At 45.4% G+C, this 18,926-nt stretch overlaps 1 protein-coding gene across 8 annotated transcripts in view; it reads right to left on the reverse strand.

Moving 5' to 3' along the window:
* Nucleotides 1-18,926, reverse strand: part of LOC119969682 (rho GTPase-activating protein 39-like) — a 246,893-nt gene that overhangs the window by 52,326 nt on the left and 175,641 nt on the right. The window contains exon 1 of one of the 8 annotated variants that reach the window (XM_038803659.1): nucleotides 6,706-6,806. The exons of the other annotated variants lie outside the window; for them this stretch is intronic. Within the exon in view, the coding sequence (XP_038659587.1) occupies nucleotides 6,706-6,776 (71 nt within the window). The 5' untranslated portion in view covers nucleotides 6,777-6,806. Of the gene's footprint in view, nucleotides 1-6,705; nucleotides 6,807-18,926 lie in introns of those variants that run through there. 8 annotated transcript variants of the gene reach the window in all.

An 18,926-nucleotide genomic window follows, 5' to 3' on the forward strand; every position in this document is an offset into this window, starting at 1 on the left:
AGAGCCCCACGAACTGTAAATGTGTGTCTGCCTTGTGGTAATGAGCTCCACATTCTCACCACTCTCTGGGTGAAGGAGTTTCTTCTGAATTTCCTATTGGATGTCTTGGTGACTATCTTCCATTGATGGTCTCTAGGTATGTTCCTCCCCACAAGAGGAAACATTCTCTCGGTGTCCACGCTATCAAAACCCTTCATAATAGGCCTCTATTCGGTCACCCCTCAGTCACTCTCTCCCCCCCCCCGACTGAATTTCTCTCTGCTCCTGTTCTCCTACAGGCTTTAAACTCTTGCCAGCCCCATGCATGCCGAGTACTGGCTGGTACATTGCCCAAGTGGCAATTGTTCACATGTGAGCTTAGAAGGTGAACTGTGAAGTCATCTAATTCTGGCCTTTTGTTCATCCATGATTTTAATCACGCGGACAATGGCATCTGTTGCCTTCTGCTGTCCAGGCTGTAAGCTTCAGAATTTCCCCTATCAGCCTCTGCACCCGCGTTTAACATGCTCCGTAAAACCAACACCTTTGCCCACCCAAAATCCGCGTGGCTTGGTGTCAGATTTTGTTTGATGTGATCCAGTGGAAGGCATCGGGACATTTTATTCAGGTTAAGTGGATATAGAAATACAAGTTGTTGTTGAATGCTTTCATGCATTACAGGCAAGAGTGGTCCTGCCCTCGTCCAACATCCCTAAAACCTGCATTCCCTGAAATTTGACCCGATGACAATCAGAAGCAGCGACTCTGGTCAATTTCCCGTCGCCAAACAGGCACTAAAAGGTCAATTGTGGCAATGGCTCAGCTGACATTAACAAACTTAGTACAGATCAGGGATTGAATTTGGGACCCCTCTAGCCTCCAGGGTTTAACTAATCAATGTCTGAACCAGATGGGCCATCTGTAAACAATGCATTCCTTACTAAAATTCAATAAACCCAACTAGGCTACATGTACTTCGAAGATATTGGGCTGCAATGTGAAAACCGTATTCAGAACACAGTACATTGTGGAGGGGCAATGGGAATACTGCTCCCCACTAGGGCAGTATAAAATATGAGGTACTGAAAAGCTTCACAGTCACAATGCTCCACTACCCTTATCCCGCATAACAAACGGAAATGTGAGCAATTAGCACAACTGCTTTCAGAGCCTGTTTATACATATATAAACAAGGGTCAGCAAAGGGATGAAGGATCAAGGGTTGAGGAAGAAGGGTCACAAATGTTACATTACCCCAGTGCCGTAATCCAATTCTGAAGCTGGTGCGTGGATCAAAAGGGCAGCTCTAGCCTCCAAATGTAATGTTAAACTCAGCTGACAGCACTGTTAAATTGGGTCGCTGGGGATATGCTAGGGCATTGCTACTTGCAAGCTCCACAAGTGGTTTGGGCTATCATTAGGCTGGCAGTGTAAAAACATTGATTAAGAATTAGCCACCATTTCAACCATGGAGACCAGATCACCTAGAAAGGAATGACTATAACTACACTGCATAGAATATATCGTGCACCAGGAGAAACCCGAATATTAACACAATGGTGACTTCAGCAGGCACAAAGGTTGGATTGTCTAATACTTTGCTACCGTTACAATGGTGCCACTCCCCTCACTCTAATACAGAAGCAAAACAAATAGGGGAAGCGTGTCTCAATAACTGCTGGGAAATCCAGGAGCTCCACCTCACTCACAGAAAGTCAGGCTTACAGAGGACGCAACCAAAGCAAAACGTAACCAGGAACTAGATTGTTTAGTTGGATTGAAATGCCGACTAAAATTCAAATGACCAGCATGACTGACCAAGCAACAAACCACTTGAAAGGCAACCACAGGCATTTTAATGATCTAAGAGAAGGGTATCCAATCTTTCACAGAATCTTTACAGTGCAGGAAGCCATTGAGCCCATCGAACACAAAGAACAAAGAAAATTACAGCACAGGAACAGGTCCTTCGGCCCTCCCAGCCTGTGCCGATCCAGATCCTTTATCTAAACCCGTCGCCTATTTTCCAAGGATCGACTTCCCTCTGTTCCCCACCCGTTCATATATCTGTCTAGATGCATCTTAAATGATGCTATCGTGCCCGCCTCTACCACCTCCGCTGGCAAAGCGTTCCAGGCACCCACCACCCTCTGCGTAAAATACTTTCCACGCACATCTCCCTTAAACTTTCCCCCTCTCATCTTGAAATCGTGACCCCTTGTAATTGACACTGTTGGAAAAAGCTTGTTGCTGTCCACCCAGTCCATACCTCTCAATTTTGTAGACCTCAATCAGGTCCCCCCTCAACCTCAATCGAGTCTGCACTGGTCTCCAAAGAACATTCTATCCAGTTCCACTCCCCTGCCTTATCCCCGTAAATCTTGCAGATAACAATACAATTCCTTTTGAATACCTCCATCGAACTGCCTGACCCCACTCTCGGGGCTTGTTTCAGACTCTAACCACCCTCTAGGTGAAAAAAATGTTCTATTTGCTCCATTCGTCAATTATTTTGAATCTGTGCCCTCTAGTTCTTGATGTTCGCAATTGGGAACAATTTTTCACGATCTAACCTGCCCACATGATCTTGAATACTTTTATCAAATGTCTCCTCAGCTTCCTTTGCTCCAAGGAAAACATTTTAAACCTATCCTCATAGCTACAGTTCTTTAACCCTGGAATCATTCCCATGGATTGCCTCTGTACTCTCTCTAATACCTTCACATCCCTCCTCAAGTCTGACACCCGAATACCAGCAACATTGACTATGTATGCAACATACCACCTCCGACAGTGTAGCATTCCCCCGGTAATGCAAGTCAGAACTCGGAGCTTAGAAGGATGAGGGGTTATGGGGAGAAGGCAGGAAAATGGAGATGAGAAAAATATCAGGCATGATTGAATGGCGGAGCAGACTCAATGGGCCGAGTTGCCTAATTCTGCTTCTATGTCTTGTGGTCTTATGAGGGGGATCTTATTGAAACTTACAGGATATTCAGAGGTCTGGATAGAGTAACTAGAACCTCAGACTGAAGGGACGATTCTTTAAAACTGAGATGAGGAATTTCTTCAGCCAGAGGGTGGTGATTCTGTGGAACTCTTTGCCGCAGAAGGCTGTGGAGGCCAAATCACTGAGTGTCTTTAAGACAGAGATAGATGGGTTCTTGATTAATAAGGGGATCATGGGTTATGGGGAGAAGGCAGGAGAATGGGAATGAGAAACAAATATGACTATAAGACTTAGGAGCAGAATTAGGCCACTCGGCACATCGAGTCTGCTCCGCCATTCAATCATGGCTGACAAAAAGAATGAAAGATGATTTTATTGAAACATATCAGATTCTAAGGGGGCTTGACAAGGTAGATGCTGAAAGGCTGTTTGCTCTTGTGGGGGAATCTAGAAATAAGGGACAACGTTCAAAAATAAGACTCATTTCAGAGTGATGAGGAACAATTTCTTCCTCCAGAAGCTTGTTAGTGTTTGGAATTCTCTTCCCCAAAGAACATGGAGGCTGGGTCATTGAATGTATTCAAGGCTGAGTAAGATTGATTTTTAATTGACAAGGCTGGTAAGAATTATGGAGGAAAGGAGTTATTGAATGGCCTACTCCTGTTCCTCCTGCTCATGATTTAATGATCTACTTTAAATTCATAGAATTTATTTACAGTGCAGAAGGAGGCCATTCAGCCCATCGAGTGTGCACCAGCCCCTAGAAAGCACACCCTACTTAAGGCCACATCTCCAACCTATCCCCGTAACCCCACCAAATCTTTTTGGACACCAAGGGCAATTTAGCATGGCCAATCTACTTCCCCTGCACATTTTTGGACTGTGGGAGAAAATGATCTACTTTGCAATAGCTCCCTTAATACAGAACCAACAACTGAATTATCCTATATCACAGAACAGACCTCAAAAGTTGAGATATCAGTCCTTTATAGACAATGCACATCATGTACATTACTGCTGGCTTGTTGTTATTTTACTCTGGTTTCTAGAAATCTCGCTTTCATGTTGTTAAATCAGATTTCTGCCATTACAAGGCAGCTTTATTTGAGTCTAGGATCCTGCAACTGGGACGTGGAAAATGGTTCCAATACCAGAAATGCAAAGAGTTAACTCTTAGGCCACTTCCATAAAGTGAACTGAAATATTAAAGCAGCAGTCCACAGCAGAACAAGGGGCGGCACGGTGGCGCAGTGGTTAGCACTGCTGCCTTACGGCACTGAGGACCCGGGTTCAATCACGTCCACGGGTCACTGTCCGTCAATAGTTTGCACATTCTCCTCATGCCTGTGTGGGTCTCACCCCCACAACCCAAAGGTGTGCAGAGTAGGTGGATCGGCCCTTAATTGGGGAAAAAAAAAAAAAATTTATATTTAAAGAAAATTCCTGCACAGAACAAAAGACAGCTGGATAACAACTCAGCAATTGCCAGCTCATTCCACCTTCAAATATCCATGAATGTGCAAACCACACTGAAGCGTGAGTCAGATACATGATAAGACAAGGAAGGACAGTCATTACTTGCTAGTGTCTCAGTTAACTGAGACACAGCAGTCATCCAAAATCAGACACAATCATCATAAACTAGGATGCTCCGGTATATACAGCAAGCATATGACCAACTCATCATCGTACACATACAGGCGTCAGATGGAAGACATTGAGATTTGAAGGTCTGATAGTTCTTGGTCATGTTGTTTCTGAAACCTGAAAAAATGAACTAAAGTACAGCATTTGTTTGTGATCTATCACAGTGTCAAAACCTTTCATTTTATTCTTTTACAGGACGTGGGCATCACTGACAAGGTCAGCATGTGTTATCCAACCCGAATTGTCCTTGAAAAGGTAGTGGCGAGCCACCTTCTTGAACTACTGCAGTTCTTCTGGTGTAGTTACATCCACTGTGCTGTTTGAGTAGGTGTTCCAGTATTTTTATCCCATGACAATGAAGGAATGGTGATATAGTTCCAAGTCAGGATGGTGTGTGGTTTGGAGGGGAAACTACAGCTGGTGGGGTTCCCATGTGGACGTGATCGAACCCGGGTCCTCAGTGCCGTAAGGCAGCAGTGCTAACCACTGCGCCACCGTGCCACCCCTTGTTCTGTCAAGGAATACCTGTGGACTGCTGCTTTAATATTCCAGTTCACTTTATGGAAGTGGCCTAAGAGTTAGCTCTTTGCATTTCTGGTATTAGAACCATTTTCCACGTCCCAGTTGCAGGATCCTAGACTCAAATAAAGCTGCCTTGTAATGGCAGAAATCTGCCCTTGTCCTTTTAAATAGTAGAGATAGGGGGCGTGAAGCTCCGATCACGGGACAGAGTGTCCGCGCCAGACCCCATCAGAGGCCCCCCCCCCCCCGGGACGAAGTGCCCCCCCACCCAACAGGCCGCCCCCCTGACCCTGCGCGCAGAGTTCCCGGCGGCAGCGACCAGGTGTGGAAGGTGCCGGTGGGACTCTGCTTTATCCATGCGGCCGCTCAGGCCGGAGAATCGCGGCCCTGCCGCGTACAGCGTCCCGCGACGATTCTCCGCGACCTCGGAGAATCGTGCGCCGGTATCGGGGCGTCATGGCGCGGTTGCGGCGATTCTCCGGCCCAGCGCCGGGCTTGGAGAATCGCGTCCAGGATGTTTGGGGCAGTGCTATTGAAGGAGCCTTGGTGAGTTACTGCAGTGTATCCTGTAAATGGTACACAGTGCAGCCACTACGCTTTGTGGTGGATGGAGTAAATGTTTACCGGGGGGGGGGGGTGGACTAACAACACTTGCTGGATTTAAGAGGGAAATCAGCAAGCAACTTGTTCTGCCAAACAGTAGCAGAAATCTGGTGCTCTCAAGACGGAGATGGATGGATGGTCAGAGGATATGAAGCAAAGGTGGGAAAGTGTAGTTGAGTCGTCGATCAAATGGAATGTATGCTTACTCCTGTCGCTAATATGAATGATCCTGTAATTTGAATTAAATGACGTTGAATTATCAGGAGAAGTCTGTAACTGAATGGGCAGCACGGTAGCATTGTGGATAGCACAATCGCTTCACAGCTCCAGGGTCCCAGGTTGGATTCCGGCTTGGGTCACTGTCTGTGCGGAGTCTGCACATCCTCCCAGTGTGTGCGTGGGTTTCCTCCGGGTGCTCCGGTTTCCTCCCACAGTCCAAAGATGTGCAGGTTAGGTGGATTGGCCATGATAAATTGCCCTTAGTGTCCAAAATTGCCCTTTGTGTTAGGTGGGGTTACTGGGTTATGGGGATAGGGTGGGGGTGTTGACCTTGGGTAGGGTGCTCTTTGCAAGAGCCGGTGCAGACTCGATGGGCCGAATGGCCTCCTTCTGCACTGTAAATTCTATGATAACTGAAAAGGTTCCCTTGCTGCATACATGCAGGTTTGGGAAAAGATGAAAAATACATCTGAGCTGGAGAGTACACTCTGGTTTTCAGTACAGTCTGTTTACTGAAATCGCTATGAGCTGAACTCCAGGTACTTTACGTATTGACACAAGTTTCAGGGTTGGGTGGAGTGGGTTTCGCTATTCCCACTAACCTCCCTAATTGGGACTCTAACAATGCTTTAATTTTTATATTTAAAAAACATGTTAGACAAGAATTAAGGTTAATTCCATATAATTTGTCAACTGCATTGACAATGCTGCTGAAAGAGAGAGAAAGGGAGGGAAAGAGAGAGGAACAAGGGAGGAAAATAAAGAAACCAGCACAAAGTACTTACTGGGCACAGCACAGAATGACAGCTGTGTTAACACACGTTGAATTCCAAACATCACAGGTTAATGACTGCATCTCCACGGTAACTGAGCTCCTGGTGCTGGAGGGCTTAGCAACTCCTCCATGCAATTTTTAAATCCACAAACCAAGGCATTGAGTGGGGGGGGGGGGGGGGGGGAAGAACCCACATAAGAAAAAAGAAGTTGAACTGCAATTCTCCACAACGGCTTAGTTTATTTTTTTTAAATGAAATGAAAAGCGCTTATTGCCACAAGTAGGCTTCAAATGAAGTTACTGTGAAAAGCCCCTAGTCACCACATTCCGGCGCCTGTTCGGGGAGGCTGGTACGGGAATTGAACCGTGTGCTGGCCTGCCTTGGTCTGTTTTCAAAGCCAGCTATTTAGCCCAGTGTGCTAAACCAGCCCCGAAAGGAGTCTGGTCGAGTCTCTCTTGCGCTAAGTGACGTACGCGTCTAGCAAGGCAAGGGTTAAGTTCACTTTAATTTCCTTTATGCTGCAGACAACTATAGGACAGCAGCATTCAGAGGCAGCGAGCACCTCCAACGATGCTGCAGGGCGCGGCACCTACCAGCGAAAGCAGCAGCAATCACAGTGGTGATGAAAGAATATGGGCGCACCCAGCTGTCCCACTTCCATCTGTCTGCTTCTCATCTGGCAGCAATTCAAATTGTTTCCATGGGACTTACCTTGGGCTTTCAATTCCGCCCAGATAAAAGAGAGCTGAATTAATATTTTAAACAGCGTTCCAAATCACTGTGCAAGACACATACACAGATTTCTTTTGTTACGTCTCATTATTTTGTTTTATTTTTGTTCTTGGGGACCTGTTCGTCGCTACAGACGTTGGTCCTCCCTCGTCCTGGAGAAAATGGTGGGGCGACCGGCTGATTTCGTGAAACCACTGCAGATCAATACAGCTTGCTAAAGTTAGGTAGTATTTGCAGCAGAAAAACAGGCCATTTGGCCCAACTGGTCCATGCTGGCATTTATGCTCATGTTAATCTCACCCCCATCAGAATAACTCTTCATTCCTTTCTCCCTCATATGTTATCCAGATGGCCTGAAATGTATCTGTGCTATTTGCCCCAACTACTCCAGGTGGTAGCAAGTTCCACATTCTAACTCCTCCGGAATTTCTTTTCAGATTTATTAGTGTCCGTCTTATATTAATGACATGTAATCTTCTACCAACAAGTGGAAACCATTTTCTCCTGCGTTCATCCTGATGTGCTATGTACTCTGGGATAACACAGGCTGCAACTGGATGCAGCTTTAATCAAAAGATACTCCAGACCTTGAAGTTAGTTCAATCTGATTTATTGAACCTGTCACGCAGTTAGCACAGTTCTCTCTGAGTTCAACTCTCTACTAACCCAAGTGTGGTTACTCTGTCTGACTGAACCAGACTAGCTCTTAGCCACGTGCTGGAGGTGTGATACTGTATATACACCCTGACTCACTCTGTAGATGTTTATCAGTGGAAAGAGGCGGAGTGTGAGTGCCTCGTGCCTTTTATAGTGAGATACCACCCCCGAGTGTCCTGCCTGCTCATTGGTCACATGTCCTGTTCTCTGTGTTCTGCTGCCTGCCTGTGCCTGTCTCTGTATCATTATCTGCATGTCAGCATATCATGACACAGCCTTCATCATTTAAATAGATTTTCTATTAGGCGACCCCTCAGTCTTCTCTTTTCTGCAACAGAATGTCCTGGTCTTTGCAGCAGTGTCCCCTGGTCTTTCCTGATAGTTAAGAATGGCGTTGGGCTGGAGTCACCTATAGGCCAGTCACAATAGCAGGTGGCCTTCCCAAAGGGTTAGCAAACTGGGTAAGACAGACCACAATCAGACAGATTCATGATACCAGGTTATTATTTCCAGATTATTAGGAACTGAATTAAAATTCTGAAATTGGTCGTATTGAACTCCAGATTATTAACCAGGCCTTTGGATGACCAAGTCCAATAATTCAACCATTACACTGCTGTACCCCATTGTTTGAGGCATAGTTCAAAGAACAATGTTGAGACTGCGATACAGAAAGGGTGGCAAACTCTTCAATCATTTGCTCACACAGCTATGGGTTGGAACATTTAAAATAAGACTTCACTTAAGAAAGTTAGTACATTTTGATGATTTGGAGTGATCTAAATTTCCTGCACTCAAGCGGCTATTGGATAAGTACATGGATTACGGTAGAATGATGGGGTGTAGATTAATTTGTTCTTAATCTAGGACAAAAGTTCGGCACAACATCGTGGGCCGAAGGGCCTGTTCTATGCTGTATTTTTCTATGTTCATATTTCTACTGCCAGCTGGTAATCCGCCTCCTAAATTTGTCACTGCATACGCTTACGAAAAATTTCCCTAGATATTGTTACTATAAATATCTAATGAACTTTGCATTATTTTTTAAAATCCCTTTCCCTGAAGGTGGTATAGTATTTTCCATCACCAGTCCAAATCCCTTTACTGTTCTAAAATGACAACACATCTTTTTTCGTAATTTAATAAAATGCCTCAGTCACAGAATGGTTCACACTCATGACACATTCTCGCTTGACAAGGTCAGCAAATATTTGTTCTCAAAGTCTTTTAAATTGCCTCCAAGTCTTGCGCAAAACCAGCGTCTCAGACGTTTCGCAACATGCTTCCACAGCGCATCAATACCTTCAGTACATCCAGGATTGCAAGATATCTATAGTCGTATGTATGCATGTGAGAAGTAACAAAGGCTCGCAATCCTCCGCGGACAATTCTCAGGTAGCTCTCCAAGACACCCAGCAGAGTGGCACCTGCAACACACCTGGGGGACAGATTGCTCGTTTGGCCTTTCGCCAGAGTAACTTTCCGCAGCAAGTGGGAACAACTTCAATGGGGAGAAGGTACTCAACAACAAATAGGGAACAAAAAGAAGATGCCATCTGGGGCTCTGCAGGGAGTCATTTGCTTTGCAAAGGAAAAGAGCACAAGATGCTGCAATCAGGCTCTGAAACTCTGAAGACAGCAACATTGAAAACACACGTTCCTTACAACAAGTTCATCAGATGGGGTACATGATGTTCTCTCCCAAAGTTAGTGGTGGTTGCAGGTTGGAAAATCAAGCACTGTTTAGTTGCAATACAGAGACTTCAAATCCGTCAAAGCACTGAGGTGTTGGTAAACCTCCAGGAGGAGCCAGCTACCTCCTACCAATACCTCTCGTTGTCATGGAGATGCAGTCCTTACATCAGAGGCATGCTGAGATTTGCATCACTTTCCATAATTAACAGGCATTTTGCATCAACAGCTCTTGATCTATGAGTTTCGATATAGTCATCTTAAAGCTGCAGTCCTTCCCAGAAAAATCTCCCTGACAGAACTGTAATAAGGTAGTCGTTGCAATTTCATTTTACAAGTGTTTTTAAAAACATCACGAAACGATTTGCCTGTTCACTATCGATTGAGATGATGTCTGTCAACAACTAACAATTTATTATTTTTAACGAACTACGTAGATTTGAAATGGTCATGGTATATTCCTGGTGAACTGTGAATGGACGTAACAGGGTGCTATGGTTTCAGCTTTTGATTTAAAAAATTTTTAGAGTGCCCAATTATCTTTTCCCCCAATTAAGGGGCAATTTAGCGTGGCCAATCCACCTACCCTGCACATCTTTGGGCTATGGGGGGGGGGGGTGAGACCCATGCACACACGGGGAGAATGTGCAAACGTCACAGGGCCAGGATCGAACCCGGGTCCTCAGTGACATGAGGCAGCAGTGCCAGCCACTGCACCACCGTGTCGCCCTATTCAGCTTTTGATAAAACAATCATTGCTTAAAGAGATTTCTTCCTTTTCCTTATTTCATGATTCCTCCTTCTTAAGGCACGAACTTCAGAACTGGAGATACAAAGGCCACCATATTTACAGGCCCTTCAATCAGGTACCAGTAGGGACAAAGCCATGATCAGATTTAAACTTGAGATTGAGGGTTTGGGTGGTGGGTGGAAGAGAGAGTCGACTCCTATCAGTATGCAATGTATGCGAGGCAAGGGCAGGGTCTCGCTGAAGTGTTTAGCCCCCATGGTTAAATGGCTTCCTAACAACACAGAAAGGTGTCTATTTCTTTAGGATGTAAGAAGAGGTTAATTCACAAGTGAAAAAGAAATTAAAGGATTTTTAAGGAAAAAAATAACACATGCACCATGCACACAGGTGAACGTGCACACTGACCTGCACACACCATTTAAAATGTAATCACACAAGTCTTTTTAATCTAAGTACTGATTCCTGATCCAATATTTGCTAAATTCATCTGCCACTGGTACACTTTGGTCACTCGAGCAGATGGCTACTTCAGCTAGGTCAAGCATCCCTGCATTTTTCAGACTCTGGCACTGGGTTCTTATCATCACAAACTTGGCTCAAGTTCTTAGTGAAAAGCTTACAGGCATCATTTAAAAACACTGATTTAGTGAGCGGGAGCCAGAGGGTATAGACTTAAGATAACTTGCAAAAAGAGGCCGATGTCTTGGCCTTTGCCTTCCCGGTAGCCCGGAGGCAGATCTTATTGGAATGGAGGGGGGCAAAGGACTCGAGGCTGCCAAAACCAGGGGTGTGTGTGTGTGTGTGTGTGTGCGTGCGTGCGTGCGCGGGTGGGTGACCTGGCAGAGTTTCTTAGGCTGGAGAAGATAAAGGGCAGCACGGTAGCATAGTGGCTAGCACAGTTGCTTCACAGCTCCAGGGTCCCAGGTTCGATTCCTGGCAGGGTCACTGTCTGTGCGGAGTCTGCACGTTCTCCCCGTGTCTGCGTGGGTTTCCTCCGGGTGCTCCGGTTTCCTCCCACAGTCCAAAGATGTGTGGGTTAGGTGGATTGACCATGTCAAATTGCCCTTTGTGTCCAAAAAATGTTAAATGTGGGCTATGGGGATAGGGTAGACATGTGGACTTTAGTAGGGTGCTCTTTCCAAGGGCTGGTGCAGGCTCGATGGGCCGACTGGCCTCCTTCTGCACTGTAAATTCTATGATTCACAGTAACTTCAGTGCAGTGTTAATGTAAGCCTACTTGTGACAATAAAGATTATTATTATAACAATAAAGTTTGCCTTGAGAGGGTCTGTTGAGGGGACTGCCTGGAGATGGCAGCCGTTCATCGACTTTTTTGAGCACAGTTAAGATGTCAGCAGTTTGGTTGGGGGGGGGAGGGGGAAGGAGGTAGGGAGCAGGAGGCGGGGTGCTAGGTATTTAGTTGGTTGATTATTTGCAACCTTGCTGGCCTGTTTTGTTTTATGGTTGTGTTTTTTTTATATTTTTAAAATAAATTTAGAATACCCAATTATTTTTTCCAATTAACGGGCAATTTAGCGTGGCCAATCCACCTACCCTGCACATCTTTGGGTTGTGGGGGCAAAACCCGCGCAGACATGGGGAGAATGCGCAAACTCCACACGGACAGTTACCCAGAGCCGGGATCGAACCTGGGACTTCAGCGCCGTGAGGCAGCTGTGCTAACCACTAGGCCACCGTGCTGCCCTCTTTATGGTTGTGTTTGATGTATAAATAGATAAATGCCTCAATAAAATATCGTTTAAAAAAAAAGATAATTTGCAAAAGATCCAGAGGTGCCACGAGTGTAAACAATAAATGCGCAGTGAGTTATGATAACCTGAAAGGCAGGGCTTGATGTGGGGGACAAGGATGGGGGTGAAAGAAAGGGAGCTAGGGTTTCAGCTGTTCTACTCCGCAAGCTTCAGCTCAACATTTATCGTAGCAGGCCTCCGAATCAAATATTGCAATATCCCACAGTGCATTTCTTCCAAGTCTCAGTTACGTCCCCTCCAACTTTGCATTATAAAATCACAAAACAATCTTCTGTTACACCTCTGAAAACAACCCATAACCATTGGAAAAGTACCCTGGATTAACAACATTTGCTTCCTACCATACACATGCTTCCCAAGATTACAGTACTTTTGCAGGAACATGTTTTTAAAAAAAATTCTGATGTCTGTGTTTTGCATAAAAAACCCCAGGGATTCTATTTTTACAAAACATTAACACTGTTCAACACTGTGAAGCCATTGGAAATTTCTTTTTATATTGTCATCAGTGTACGGTCATTGGAATTTGTTTTTCCATTGTGCTCACCAATGGGAGATCATTGGAATTTGGGGTTTCACTGCACTCATCAATATGAGGGCTGTGGAATGTTTTGTTTTGTATACATAATTACAATGAATGTCCAGAAACAGGAAAATCATCCAATTGGTCGACAGAAGCCTCCGCCCACTCCTCTTCACCTATCACATCCTTCTATCGTAATCAAAGAATGGTTGCAGCACAGGAGGCCATTCGGCCCATCGTGGCTGCCCCGGCTCTCTGATTCATCGCGAGACATCCCTCCTCCTCCTCCACATAACCCTGCGCATTCTTCCTTTTCAAATAAAAGTCCGATTTGCCCTTTATTACCTCAGTTGAACCTGCCTCTACCGCACTCTCAGGCAGAGCAATCCAGATCCCAAATGTTCGCTGTGTGAAAACGTCTCAAGTCGCTATTGCTTCTTTTGCCAATTACCTTAAATCTGTGCCCTCTGGATTTCAATCCTTTCAGTTTCTCCCCATCTACATTGTCCTGTCCCCTTGTGATTTTGAATATCGCTGACAAATCTTCTCTTGACCGTCTCTTTTCAAGAAGAAAATGGTTCCAATCTATACACAACTCCTCACCCCGGAACCATTCTCATGAATCTTTTCTGCACCCTCTTCAATGCTTTCATAATCTTCCTAAAATTTGATGCCCTGAACTGAATACAATACTAACCAGTGTTTTATACAACTTTCATATAACTCCTTGCTTTTGTACACTATGGCCCAATTAATAGGGGCAGCACAGTGGCTAGCACTGCTGCCACGCAGCTCCAGGGACCAGGGTTCAATTCCGGCCTCGGGCGACTGCCTGTGCGGAGTCTGCACGTTCTCCCCGTGTCTGCGTGGGTTTCCAGTGCTCCAGTTTCCTCCCACAGTCCAAAGATGAGGTGGACTGGCCATGCTAAATTACCTTTCGTGTCTAAAAAGGTGAGGTGGGGTCACTGGGATAGGGTGGAGGTGTGGGCTTAGGTAGGATGCTCTTTCCAAGGGCCAACGCGGACCCGATGGGCCGAATGGCCTCCTTTTGCACTGTAAATTCTATCAATTATAATAAAGCATACAGCATCCTAGACTTTATTAATGGGGCACAGAATACAAAAGCAAGGGAGTTATGCCAAGCTTGAAAAGGCGCTGGTTCGGCCTCAACTGTAGAAACCATTAATACAGCCCCAGGAGGCTGTATGCTTTATTAACTGCTCTCTAAATCTGCCACCTTCAATGATTTGTGTACATATAAACCCTGCTCCCTCACACTTTCCTGCATTAAATTCCATCTGCCATTTTTCCACCCATTCCAGCAAGCCATGGTCCTTTTGAAGTTCTACATTACCTCCCTCACAGTTCATAACGTGTCCAAGTTTTGTTCTGCCTGCATCGCCTTCTTACAAAGTATTTTCCTTAAACACATCTCTGCTACTCGCCTCAACTACTACTTATGGTAGCGTGTTCTGCATTCTCACTACTCTCTTTTGAATTCCAGATTGGATTCATTAGTGACCGTCTTGTGTTTATTGGCACAGGTTTTGGACACTTCACAAATTCAACAGCGACCTTATGAAAAAAATGAAAATCGCTTATTGTCACGAGTAGGCTTCAAATGAAGTTACCGTGAAAAGCCCCTAGTCGCCCCATTCCGGCGCCTGTTCGGGGAGGCTGGTACGGGAATTGAACCGTGCTGCTGGCCTGCCTTGGTCTGCTTTAAAAGCCAGTGATTTAGCCCCGTGTGCTAAACCAGCCCCTTATTAAACCCACTCATTAGCTTCACAATTAATTTCTCAATTTCGCACCCCCAAATGCTACCTTACAAGGTATTTTTCCACCACAATATTCACTTCTCTATGTAAGGCACTGGTTAGACCACACCTGGAATACTGTGAACAGTTTGGTGCCCTTAACTAAGGAAAGATAAGGACAGCACGGCAGCGCAGTGGTTAGCACTGCTGCCTCACGGCGCTGAGGTCCTAGGTTCGATCCAGACTCTGGGTCACTGTCCATGCAGAGTTTTCACATTCTCCCTGTGTTTGCGTGCGTTTCGCCCCTACAACCCAAAGATGTGCAGGGTAGGTGGATTAGCCATGCTAAACTGCCCCTTAATTGGAAAACATGCATTGGGTACTCTGAATTTAGTTTTTTAAAAACCTAACGAAAGATATCCTGGCATTGGAGGTAGTGCAGAGAAGGTTTACTGGATTAATCCTGGGTACGAAGGGATTTTTTGATGAGGAAGGGTTAGGTAGGTAGTTTCGAAGAATGAGAGGCGACCTTATTATTGAGATAGGATTCTCAGGGTCGATGCTGAGAGGTTGTTTCCCCTTGTGGGAGAGTGTAGGACCAGAGGGCATAATCTCAGAGTAAGTGGTCGCCCATTTAAGACAGAGATAAGGAGGAATTTCTTCTCTGAGGTGAGTGAATCTGTGGTACTCTTTACCACAGAGAGACTGTAGAGGCTGGTTTGTTAACAGTGTTCCAGGCTGAGATAGACAGATTTTTAATCAGTAAGGGAATCAAGGGTTATGGGGATAAGGAGTTGAGGATTACCATATCAGATCAGTCATGATCTCTTTGAATGGCAGAGCAGACTTGATGGGCCGAATGGCCTACTTCTGCTCCTACGTCTTATGGTTTTCCCGCTCCTTTAACCCGACCACTAAAATTTTAATTCCTTGGCTAATGACTCACCAACATTATAAAAATCTCTTTGCATGGGTGTTGGTCCCCTCCCCTTCAAAACTCCTGTGATATCTCCCATCTCACAACCCTCAAGCACTCTGCTTTGTCTCGCTAATGCTGCTTCTCTTTTGTTTCTTTCACACTTCCTGAACACATTGTCATCACCCACAATCTCCCTCATCTGCCCTAGTCCAATCCCATCAAACCGGCCATTGCCCTGCCCAAAGCATTTAAACTGCCCAAAACAAAGACACCGTGACATACTGGTGTCTGCAACGTACTACCAACATCCTCGCCAAACTTGGTGCCCTTTCCTTCCTTCCTCCTCAGCATCTCACCACCAGCGGTTTTTATGATCAACCACTCCATTCTGCTTTACCACCTTTCCTTCGACGTATCACCCCACTTGGTCACATTGTCAGCACATCAGTACATCTCCAGCAAAGATGTCTCCTGTCGCTACATCATTATCCAAGGAGCACCCCAGGGTATTATCCTATCTCCCCCTATTCATCATCATTTTACCCCCTGTGCGGTTTTAATGGGTTCCCGCACATCACAAAACAGAACATGGGTGAAGACAGTGGTAATGGCGGAGTAATCCAGAGGCCCGGGCTAATGCTTTGGGACCTGGGTGCAAACCCCAACTTGCCAGTTGGTGGAATTTAATTTCATTTATTAAATTTGGAATATAAAGCCAGAGTCAGTAATGGTGACGATGACAACTGATTATTGTTGAGATCAATCTGGCTACACTAATGAACTTCAGGGGAGGTCATCTACCATCTTTACCTGGCGCACATGTGACTCAAGACCCACAGCAATGTAGTTCTTTTTGGAAAAAAAAAACCCAATTATTATTTTCCAATTATGGGACAATTTAGCGCGGCCAATCCACCCACCCTGCACATCTTTGGGTTGTGGGGGTGAAACAGACACGAGGAAAATGTGAAAAATCCACACAGACAGTGATCCAGAGCCAGGATCGGACCCAGGACCTCAGCGCCATAGGCAGCAGTGCTAACCACTGTGCCGCTGCGCTGTTCCAAGCAATGTAGTATTTTTAAAAATAAATTTAGAGTAGCCAATTCTTTTTTTTTTCCAATTAAGGGACAATTTAGCTTGGCCAGTCCACATACCCTGCACGTCTTTTTGGGTTGTGGGGTCGAAACCCACGCAAACACGGGGAGAATGAGCAAACTCCACACGGACAGTGGCCCAGAGCCGGGATCGAACCTGGGACCTCGGCGCCGTGAGGCAGCAGTGCTAACCACTGCGCCACCGTGCTGCCCCCCCCCCCCCAAGCAATGTAGTTACCTGTCCTCTCAAATGGCATAGCAAGACACCCAACTAAAGGGCAATTAGGGATGGACAATAAATCTATGAATGAAACATGCAAGGAAAACGGTGAAGTATCCATCCGTTAATGCCATCCTGAGAACATCATCCCTTAAATCAAAACGGTTTTATTGAAAAAAGCAAATCTTTCAACACAACAAGTAAATAACTTGTTTGCATACATAACGGTCTCCGAGTGATAACGAAACCGTTGCCCTCTATCTAACCCCATTTCAAATGCGAAGTACATACATAGCAAGGAGCACATTCGAATAAGCTCTAAGTCATTGATGGCCAACCCATGGCCTGAGGGCTGCATGCGGCCCATCAGGTTTCTGACTGCGGCCTGGGAATCATTCTGTTGGGAGAGCGAGATCGGCGCGGGGGAGAGGGCGCGAGAGCGAGCGACGAGAGCAGAGCCGGGAGGATAAATCAAGACGGAGAAACAGTGAGGCTGAGAGCAGAGCAATTGGTTGGTGTGTATTTAACTTGTTGTCCTTATCTACTTTTAAATACAGGTACAATTTATCGGTAACTGCGAGGTTTTCTTTGTAATAAAGCTTTTTTTAAAAATAAATTTAGAGTACCCAATTATTTCTTTTTCCAATTTAGGGGCAATTTAACATGGCCAATCCACCTAGCCAGCCCATCTTTGGGTTGTGGGGGGTGAAACCCACGCAGACACGGGGAGAATGTGAAAACTTCACACGGACAGTGACCCAGGGCCTCCGGGATTTGAACCCGGGCCTTCAGCGCCGCAGTCCCAGTGCAAAATAAAGCTTCCTATCAGGAGCAGTAGGGCTTTTAAAATTAAAATTAAGGTAAATTTAAAAAATACCTAAAGCACATACCTGTGTAATTAAGAAATGTTTAGTTGTAGCTGGTAATCACTTTGATCTGCACAGCAAATTGAAATATGCCTACGGCAAGTGTAAATTTTGCTTTTGTTTTTCCAATTAGGTGATGACAGTTCTATTAATATACAATTGTTTCAGCACTTTCTGAAACTTATTATAGAATATTTGGTGTGTATTAAATGTATTTGATCTTATTGATAGGGTTATGGTAAGTGCACATGCCCGGTTTCGTCCTTGTGCCCAGTTGTGGTGAAGAAGGAGCCACTCATGCAGCCTAATCACCAGCTGTGGTTGCCCATTACTGTTCTGGGCAATGTTTCCAGCAGCCAGCTGGAAATTCCATTTGCCCCTGTTCTCATTGCACATGCCAAATCTAGCCGATAAAAACAGATGGTACATTGGGGACTCCAGACCATTGCAAAAGGTTCACATAATTAATTCATCGAGGTTCCAAGTTTAAAAAACATTTTAGCCAGATTTACAACAGTCGATAAACCAGCCCACAAACTGCAAGGTGGTTTATTGAAGAAATTAATCCAAAATATGACCTAACTAATTCGGATACAAATAACCACCAAGTTGCTAACTATGGCAGAAACACTTTCCAGAATTAGATACTTTTCACACAATAGCAACTCCATCTGTTCCTTTAGCAAACCAAGGGATGGATGGTACAAGCCTAGGGGGATATCAGGAGAGCTATAAGCCAAGGGCGGCAAGGTGGCTCAGTGGTTAGCACTGCTGCCTCACGGCACTGAGGACCAGAGTTCGATCCCGACCCCGGGTCACTGTCCGTGTGGAGTTTGCACATTCTCCCCATGTTTGCGTGAGTCTCAGCCCCACAACCCAAAGATGTGTAGGGTAGGTGGATTGGCTGTGCTAAATTACCCCTTAATTGGGGAAAACAAAATTGGATACTCTAAATTTATTTTTAAAGAAGAGAGAGCCGGAAGCCAGGACTGAGGAAGCTCCTGACTGTGGTGGATTCCAAGATCAAGTCTGCAGACCTTGAAAGTTCAACCAAGACATGGAGTTTTATTTAGAAGTTATTAACACCGCAGGCTGCGATGTTAGACTGCCCGTTTACCCACGCAAACGGCCGATGAGGTCTCACAATCGATCTCTTAAAGTGTCCCTGTTCAGCTACAAGGCTGCGTGTGAGGAAACACTAAAAACACTATGGCCGGGATTCTCCCGCAATTGGTGGGATAGCC

This window comes from Scyliorhinus canicula, chromosome 7 (assembly GCF_902713615.1).
Source record: "Scyliorhinus canicula chromosome 7, sScyCan1.1, whole genome shotgun sequence".
Classification (NCBI taxonomy): Eukaryota; Metazoa; Chordata; class Chondrichthyes; order Carcharhiniformes; family Scyliorhinidae; genus Scyliorhinus; species Scyliorhinus canicula.